General features: G+C 42.5%; 1 protein-coding gene across 1 annotated transcript in view; it reads right to left on the bottom strand.

The window, feature by feature from the left end:
* Positions 1-940: 940 nt before the first annotated feature.
* The window catches only part of LOC137435534 (E3 ubiquitin-protein ligase TRIM9), a 207,790-nt gene continuing 199,171 nt past the window's right edge, over positions 941-9,559 (bottom strand). The window contains exons 11-12 of the mRNA XM_068129417.2: positions 4,573-4,874; positions 941-1,401 (exon numbers count right to left, since the gene is read on the bottom strand). Coding sequence (XP_067985518.1) covers positions 4,809-4,874 — 66 coding nt within the window. The 3' untranslated portion in view covers positions 941-1,401; positions 4,573-4,808. The remainder of the gene's footprint in view (positions 1,402-4,572; positions 4,875-9,559) is intronic.

The raw sequence follows: 9,559 nt of genomic DNA, 5'->3' as shown, positions 1-9,559 counted from the left end.
TGAATACCTAAGAGTAGAATGCAAGATCATACCGAAGAGTAGAATGCAAGACCATACCTGAGAGTAGAATGCAAGACCATACCTGAGAGTACAATGTAAGACCATACCTGAGAGTTCAATGTAAGACCATACCTGAGAGTACAATGTAAGACCATACCTAAGAGTGCAATGTAAGGCCATACCTGAGAGTACAATGTAAGACCATACCTGAGAGTACAATGTAAGACCATACCTGAGAGTAGAATGCAAGACCATACCTGAGAGTACAATGTAAGACCATACCTGAGAGTACAATGTAAGACCATACCTGAGAGTACAATGTAAGACCATACCTGAGAGTAGAATGCAAGACCATACCTGAGAGTACAATGTAAGACCATACCTGAGAGTACAATGTAAGACCATACCTGAGAGTACAATGTAAGACCATACCTAAGAGTGCAATGTAAGACCATACCTGAGAGTACAATGTAAGACCATACCTGAGAGTACAATGTAAGGCCATACCTGAGAGTACAATGTAAGACCCTACCTAAGAGTGCAATGTAAGACCATACCTGAGAGTACAATGTAAGACCATACCTGAGAGTACAATGTAAGACCATACCTAAGAGTGCAATGTAAGACCATACTTGAGAGTACAATGTAAGACCATACCTGAGAGTACAATGTAAGGCCATACCTGAGAGTACAATGTAAGACCCTACCTGAGAGTACAATGTAAGACCATACCTGAGAGTACAATGTAAGACCATACCTGAGAGTACAATGTAAGACCATACCTGAGAGTACAATGTAAGACCATACCTGAGAGTACAATGTAAGACCATACCTGAGAGTACAATGTAAGACCATACCTGAGAGTACAATGTAAGACCCTCGGAGAAAATGTTTCAAGCGAATGCAATTCCTCATAATGGATCATCAAATGCGCACGCAGTTCCACTGAAGCATTATTTTATTTAACCCTCACTTTTATAGATTACATCATGAAGCACACTCTATTTACCACGTTCACCAAATGACACATCTTGCTCAAACCAACATCGTAACTCTATCATCTAACGTTTGAAATTAATGCAACACTGCCAATCTCCAACCATCACAGAAGAATGATCGACACGCACAAGGAAAAACATCCGTTAATACAGAAACATATTGGCTTTTGACATTGATATCTCAAACACCAAGGTAAGTGGTGGGGAAGAGAAGAAAGTGAAAACAGCCTTCCTTTCTCTGCAAGTGCACAATGAGGATTTGAGCTGCTGGTTGGTATATGACGTCATGCCGTGGCTCCGGCTATGAGCAGCCTTCATTGCCGAGTGCCAACACAACGGGTCATCATTTCTACATTGAGCAGGTGTGCTGGCACCAGCAAGCGCATCACCGTGGCACAAGCGCCTATAAAACAGAAAACCCAATTGTGGATAAACCATTTTCAATTTCACAAATGTATTGGAAATACAAATCCATTTAACGCTGAAACACAATGACTGGATGAATAAATAAATAAATATTTGAAAAAGAAAACAAATGACATTAAATAAGTAGACAAATAAATAACATCAAATAAATAAATATTTAAAAAAGAAAACAAATAACATTAAATACGTAGACAAATAAATAACATCAAATAAATAAATATTTAAAAAAGCAAAACAAATGACATTAAATACGTAGACAAATAAATAACATCAAATAAATAAATATTTAAAAAAGCAAAACAAATGACATTAAATACGTAGACAAATAAATAACATCAAATAAATAAATATTTTAAAAAGAAAACAAATGACATTAAATACGTAGACAAATAAATAACATCAAATAAATAAATATTTAAAAAAGAAAACAAATGACATTAAATACGTAGACAAATAAATAACATCAAATAAATAAATATTAAAAAAATAAAACAAATGACATTAAATAAGTAGACAAATAAATAACATCAAATAAATAAATATTTAAAAAATAAAACAAATGACATTAAACAAGTAGACAAATAAATAACATCAAATAAATAAATATTAAAAAATAAAACAAATGACATTAAATACGTAGACAAATAAATAACATCAAATAAATAAATATTTAAAAAAATAAAACAAATGACATTAAATAAGTAGACAAATAAATAACATCAAATAAATAAATATTTTAAAAAATAAAACAAATGACATTAAATAAGTAGACAAATAAATAACATCAAATAAATAAGTAAGCGGTGAAAATCTACAAGTGAGCTTTTCACTTTTGGGAAAATCTTTCTTCAAAAGCAGCAAAACTTTACAATAAACATCATAGAAACACCTTGATAGCACAATAACTTAAAAAGGATCCGTTTGCTCTGTTTTGGTTCAGTTGTAGACTATTTTATCAAAAAAGAGGCTTTTTTGAAAATGCACGTGGCTCGAAAATGAAAGGTATTCCTCCGAGCTCAAGGAAGAGTGTTAGCACCAGAAGAACGACACTGGAACTTTGATGTTGCGGAGCACATCACTACGCGAGCTTTGCTTGAAAGCTGCTCCATTATACAGCAAATGCGTTATGATAAAAATCGTTGAGGATTAAAAAATGTCTGCATTCTGTCCGTGGTATGAGCGTTAGACAATAAAGTGAAGTAACTGCCGAGTGATTACTGACCGAGTGCAAAGTCCAAAACAGTTCAGGTTGTATTTCGGTCAAAGGAGAAGATGCGAATAGGAGTTTTGTTTTAGTTACCTTGCACAGGAAATTTTCAAACCATCTTTACTTTGATCCAGGTAAGGTAAGTTAAGGTGTTTTCAACTGTTATTGATATATTAATCCCAAGAACCTGGTACTCATCTTGCTGGACTCGAAAGGATGGCAGACTGAGTTGCCCCGTCTGGTGGTATGTTGGCACGTCTGGGTTTGAAATTAGGACACTAAGACCCTAAGCCAACCACCTTAGCCGTTAAGCCACCATCAGGCTTATTTGATTAAGATAACAGTAAAAAAAGTGATCATTACATGTTGAATACTCTGTTGCGAAGCGTTTTTAAGACTGTCGGGCAATAGAAATGCCGAGCAATAACACATGTTCGAAAAATTAATTTCTTTCGTTCATTCTGCTTCGTCGAGTAAGTGGAAAAAACACAAAGAAGCACCGCAAAAAATCCTAACTGAGCCAGGCATGCATGTTGATCAATTACTTACAGTGAGAGTCCTCTGGGTCATGCCTGAAATCGCCTCCAGAATACTAGGGCACGACTTCCGAGAAGAGGAATCCTCTGAGTAGTCAAAATCATTTGCATTGCTGATATGAGGAAATAAAACGAATACACTTTTCAGTTTGTGTGTCCAGGGAGAGCCGAAGTTGAAAGGCCAATCGAATCCCATACCTCTTTTATGGGCCCGAAAGCGAGAAAAAAACAAAAAAAACAACAACAGCACAGCCCATATACTTAGACTCTTCGAGACTGCAAGTCGTGCCACGTTGAGAAGAGTTATCATAAATCAAATGCATCTAAACTATAAACTGGGCCCCAACATTTCCATAACTTTGTCGACTCTCTTTTAAATAAATATCATTAGGGACTAATCTACAAATTACATATGCAAAAAAAATGTCAATTTGGTCTGTCTTCCCCATTCCCGAATGCCTCATTCATACCTTTCCTGGTCCCCCTACATTTCTTCCTCTATCCTCCTCATTAAGAAATGGTGTATGCAAACTCCCAGACTCACCCTACATTTTTGGGGTGAGAAAACGATGAGAACTCACAGCAATGTGACCCAGACCTCACAAGTGAAGTGAAAGAATATTTGCTAGCACTCTTTTGTACCACGTGTCCGTCCAGCCACAGTTAAGGACTCCTTCCTTTAACTTCTTGCTTCCTCCTCTTAAATTCCCACACTCCTCAATTTCTTTTTCCTTCCTTATGTAATATGCACATTGTCCTGTGCACAACCACTTTATCATGACGTATATCAAAACTGGGAGGGAACACAGGCCTCAATGGCTGTACTTCACCTCTTTCACCATAGTTTGCTACGATACACAGTGCATTCGTCAAATGGACACGACTTGAAGATGGAACCAAATCACTACATCCTTGGGGCCCGAGCACTATGGGTTGGATAATCAAATCAGAAGTAACATAGTCAACAAATATTCAATGCAATCTGAAGCTTATATATATATATATAAAGATATATATATATATATATATATATATATATATATATATATATATATATATATATATATAATTATATATATATATATACAATTATATATATATTATAATTATATTGCATAATTATATGCAATATATTAATTATATAATTATATGCTATATATATTAGCAGAGTGCCAAAATGGCAATTAAAATAAAATTTTGCATCTCTTCAAATCCGGTCCAACATACTGTAAAACCTTGAATTCACAATTTATCAATAAAAAATAAGCAATGCAATGTTGGGCTATGCACTTGCAATAAAACTCTATCCTCATGACAAACGCTACATTGAATCGGTGACATATCAAATGTGAGCAGATAAGGCAACTGCAAACAACTACGACCGGTACAATAAACATAGACCTACCTCGGGCGGCTTCAGAATGATCATACATGTTTGTTGTGAAATTTAACAATCGCTGCTGGTTGTTTTTATGGTTTCTGAACAAAGCGTCGTGCTTACATCAAACAGCACCAAGAGACTTCTTGTTCAGGGATACATTTCCGGCCTAGCGTTCAAAAAAAAAAAAAAAAAAGCATGCAAGAGTTGCATCCAGGGAAAGCCTCCACGACTCCAATGGACGACAAAATGGGAATAATCCATCAAGCATCAGGGGTCTCCTCCACAACTGCCATCTCTGGCAACTCCAGGCCCGAGTGCAACGTCACCTGGTTGGGGAAACGAGACCGTTATTTGTCATTTGCTTTCCAACAGATGCCGTGATACTATCTAGATACAGTTAGCTCACTAGAAAATTACTTGACCAAGAAATCAATGGTGTCATTTGGGGTAATGCGTCAGTTGAAGCAGTGAGCACTTCATTAGTCTTTTGATTCTGAGTTTATGATCCAGAAACGTCTCAGGATGATAACCCACAGATGGTAGGCCTATAAGGTTTTCAGAACCGTGGATGCTCACCAATGGGTTGCCCAGCCTAAAAGGTTCAACCACAGTACCAATGTGAGTCTGTTTGCCTTGCCTTTTTGAGTGCTCTGAAGTACGGTATCTGAAAAGGTTACGGATGGATTTGGACAAAACTTGGTGGACAGGTTAATTGTGTGACAAGGAGGAATTGATTCGTTTTTGGTGAAAATGTGAATCCAGATCTGGATACAACAATTTCTAAATGATTCTTTACCATTGAGAGATGGGGCCAAAGCGATACATAGCACAATGTTTGAAAAAGGTGTGTAATTATTTTTTAACAATTTTTTTAAAATAAATAATTAAACAATATCTATTTTCAAAGCTTTCTATATATATATATATATATATATATATATATATATATATATATATATATATATATATATATATATATATTGTTGCGGATATGAGGACTGTATTTTTTTTGATTGTGTGTATTATTATTATTGTTTATTCTGCGCCTCCTGCCTCCGGAGCTGTGTAAAGGTCAAAGGGCGTCCCATAATTAGTCCATAAAGCATCCACACCACAGCCAATCATAGAAAACCCCTGTTCAACAGTTATATCTTATTATGTGTTTTAGGGTAAGGCTGTGTCTCCCATTAATTGAAATACTCCATTGCACCAGTGAAAGAGATAGATTCCCTTCATTCCCATTCCCAAAACTTCCATTTCCCCTTTCGTCTTTGCCAGGCCTCGAGTGCCATTGCCAATTACCTCCCTTCCAATTGCCGCCATTGACCACGAGGTAGGGTCGGAGAAGAAAGGTGTGTCCCCACCTCGTCATAGAGGGGAGGAGTGATTCAGCCCCACTCAACCAACCACGAACAAGGGGTTGGACTTGGAGAGGGTGTGGAGAGAAACATCGAGGAGGTTCGCGAAGGTTGAGGGGTGGGGCCTATATAACCCGCAGGCAGGGCGTTTCCAAAAAGAGATGAGCCTTTACCGAGAGACGAGAGGGAGTCCAAGGAGTTGAGTCCAACCAAGAAGTCCAGAGTTGAACTGCAGCTTGAGCCACCGCAACTGCATTTGCTGCAGCTGGAGCCACCGAAACTGCAGCCACAGCAGCGTGAGGCCTGGACGGCAGTTTGGAGCAGGGCCGCGAAGGAGCGGCGGCTGCCCACGAGTCGATCGGCTGCAGGACCAGTTGGACCTCCCTATCCGGCCAGCCATCCATCTCCCGCCAGTCCTATCATCATTCCCTGCGTGAGTCTGTCCTTGTTTGTTCTGTCCCTGGGTTAATTAAGACTGTAGGTAAACTGGCGTTGCACTGTGTATCTAATCTCGTCTGTAAATAAACGTGACTGCTTTCTTCTTGATTATATGTGTAAATAATAAATCCAATTACTCTTCTGTACGTCTTCTTCCTCTTTGTATTCGGTCGCTTTAGAGTTTTCCCGATTGAATAGCGGTGGCGCGATCCGGCCAAAGTTTGGGGCAAATCGGGTATTAATCAAGGAAGCACTGTTCGGTCGCGGTAATACCACCGCTCGGTCAAAATAACATCTTTAACCGCGTCCGTAACAATTGGTGTCCGGGAGTGAGATACGAGGCCCGAAGCGCGCTTAACGCGCTCAAAATTATAAGCAGTTGGAAATTGTTGTGTTTTAAAGCAAAAACCCGAATTTTGAAATCGCGCCATGGCTGGTCAAGGCGATCGGATGCCGGTGGGTGAGCTAGAGGAGGGGTTAGGAGTAACCCAGGATCAGAGGGACGAAGTAGAGGAGAACATTGGCAATGTGGTTGAGGGAGTATCAGACGCACAAAATGGCGCTATCGCGCACGTGGTTGTAGCGGCACCAAATTTTGCCGCGCCCGTGACCGTAGCAGCACCAAGTTGCGCTGCGCACGTGGTCGTGGCAGCCGAGCCAGAAATGCCAGAGTACATGCGAGTCTTTATGATTCAAATGATGGCAAAAATGGATGCCCAAAATGATAAGTCCACCCGAGAGCGAAGAGAAATGGGTGAGCGGTTGGGAAACCAAATTGTGGGATTGAGGGCTGATAGTGAGCGACAGGGTGAGCAATTGGGGGTAATGAGGAACGAAGCGAGGGGTACCAGTGAGGGCTTAGACAATAATTTTAAGGGATTAGACAAGAAATTTGGGAAGTTCGACGACAAATTTGAGGGGTTAGACCACGGGATAAAAGAAGTAAAGAATGGGTTAATGGGGCTAGAAAATAGGATGGAAGACAAATTGCGGGAAATAGGGGAGCAATCCGCCAGGGAAATCGAACAAATGGGGAACCAGATAGAAGAGGTGAAAATCGGGTTAGAAAGTAAATTGGATGCTCAGAGGGATGAATTGGGACAGATGAGGGTGGCATCTACAAAAGAGAGGGAGGAGATGAAAGAGGAGATACGACGAGGTGTGGGTGAGGACTGAGGAGGTCTCGGGGGTACGCGAGGAGGTAAAGCGAGGCGAAAAGCGTATAGAGAAAGAGGTGAGGAATAATACGGCTAGGTTACAGGGGGGCATAGAGGGTCTGACGAAGGGAGTAGAACAGCTGACAGTGGGACAAAAGGAACTAGTGGACCAAGTGGAAAAGAACACGGCAATAATCGGGGGGTTAAAGGCGACACAAAAAGAAATTAAAAATGACTTAATAGCGACACAGAGGCAATGTCAGATGGTACGTGAGGGACTGACAATGAGGTTGGACGAGGTGACTGAGGTAATGGAGACAAAGGACCGGCAGGTGAGGATGCACATAGAGACGGTCACGGTAGCCTTAGAGGACGAACTTGAGGAGACGCACCGGGAAATAAAAGAGGTGAAGCAAAAGTTAAAGGAGGTGTTAGAGGGGGTGAGTGAAATTAAGAAGAGACGTACAGAAACTAAAAGAGAAATCCAGGAGGAGGTGATGGAATATGTACAAGGTCGGTGCTCAACTCATAATGTGATGCTCACTAACCAAATAAAGAGTTTGCAGGTGGCAAAGGAGGTGCGGAGACGAGGTGCCAAGGTGAGTGGCGATATACGTGGAAATGTACATGATGTGAGGGGAGCTTCAGTCGGCTTGGGGGTTGTTGTGGACCCGGGTGTTCGTGAGAGGCCGTTGGTGGAGTGTGCGACAGGTCTGGTGTGCGAAAAAAGAGGTGTGCGAGAATGTCCGACCATGGGGTGTGTGAGGAAAAAGTGCGCACCGAGGAGTGAGTGTGCTGTCGAGAGTGAGTCGGTCGTAGTGCGTGTGCGAGGGAGCACATGGAAGCGCGTAGTGAGGAGTGTTACAGAGGGTGTAACGGAAGCATGCACGCCTGTGGTGAGTGTTACGGAGGAAGTAACGGGAGAGTGTGCACGAGAAAGGTGTGTAACGGACAGGGGCATGAGGAAAGAGTGCGCTGTCGAGAGTAAGGGTGAGTGCGCTGTCAAGAATGGAGGTGAAAGTAGTGAGAGTGACACGGAGCGTGAGTTGGTTGTGACAGGTGAGCGAGGATGTACACCTGGAATGGAGGGATGCACACCTGGAATGGTAGACCGTGTGTGGGAATGCACACTTGAGTTGGTCGTGAGGCACGTGGTTGGGTGTGCGAGTGAGAGCACACCTGTGATTGTCACAGAGGAGGTGACCGAGAAGGGGGCGCGAAGAGGTGTGTTGGTGAGGTGTGCGAGCGACGAATGTGTGCCAAGGTGTTCGGTGGTCAGGTGTGTGACCAAGTCTGTGAGCGGAATGAGTGTACCGAGGTGTGTAAGAGAAGGTACGACGAGGAGCATGGGAATAGCTGGATGTATGAGCAAGAAAGGGGTAGCGTATGCGTGTAAGCATGCAGGTGCGGCATCGACGGTAACCGGGGTAGCGGTTAGAACGACATTTAGCCGAATCGGGCCCTCGGTGCGCGTCGGGCAGCTTCGCGTGCAGCGAGGACCAGCGGGGATCCGAAACACGGCGGGTTCGAAAGGACCGCCGTACGCGATCCACGCTGGGCCTCGCTTTGAACGGCCGCGTCCGTGCTCCACTAGGCGGAGCGGGCAGCCCGATAGGAAGGGTCGTCATGGCGACCACTTTTTATTGAGACGTTCCGGCAGGTCGAGATCGGGCAATTGGATGGCTCCGCGCCGAGGTGGTGCGTGGGATCTCGGCACGGGTAAGCCCCCGTCCCTGCACCGAGTGCCGGACGCATCCAGCCGCCGGCACCAAACAACCCGCATTCATTGCTCGGCTTTACGAAGCCGGGCTGTAGACGTGAATTGGCGCACCGAGAGGATCTAATAAGTAGACGGGTGATGAGGTTAGTGTTTTGGACCCAAAATTAGAAAAAGGCAAAATTTGATGATTGGTACGGTGATTGGCAGATGACTGGCAAAATTTTTGATTGGCTGAAATTTGGTGAGCAAAAATTGATAGTGGGACCTCCCCGATGTGGTGGGATGGGCAATCCACCATCCCTCACAGGGGGGGGCAAAGGAGCACTAGATTATGGGGT

Source organism: Myxine glutinosa, chromosome 9 (genome assembly GCF_964187855.1).
Source record: "Myxine glutinosa chromosome 9, kmMyxGlut1.1, whole genome shotgun sequence".
NCBI lineage: Eukaryota > Metazoa > Chordata > Myxini > Myxiniformes > Myxinidae > Myxine > Myxine glutinosa.
The sequence above is the reverse complement of the archived record's forward strand: the minus strand, read 5'-3'. Positions and strand labels throughout refer to the sequence as shown.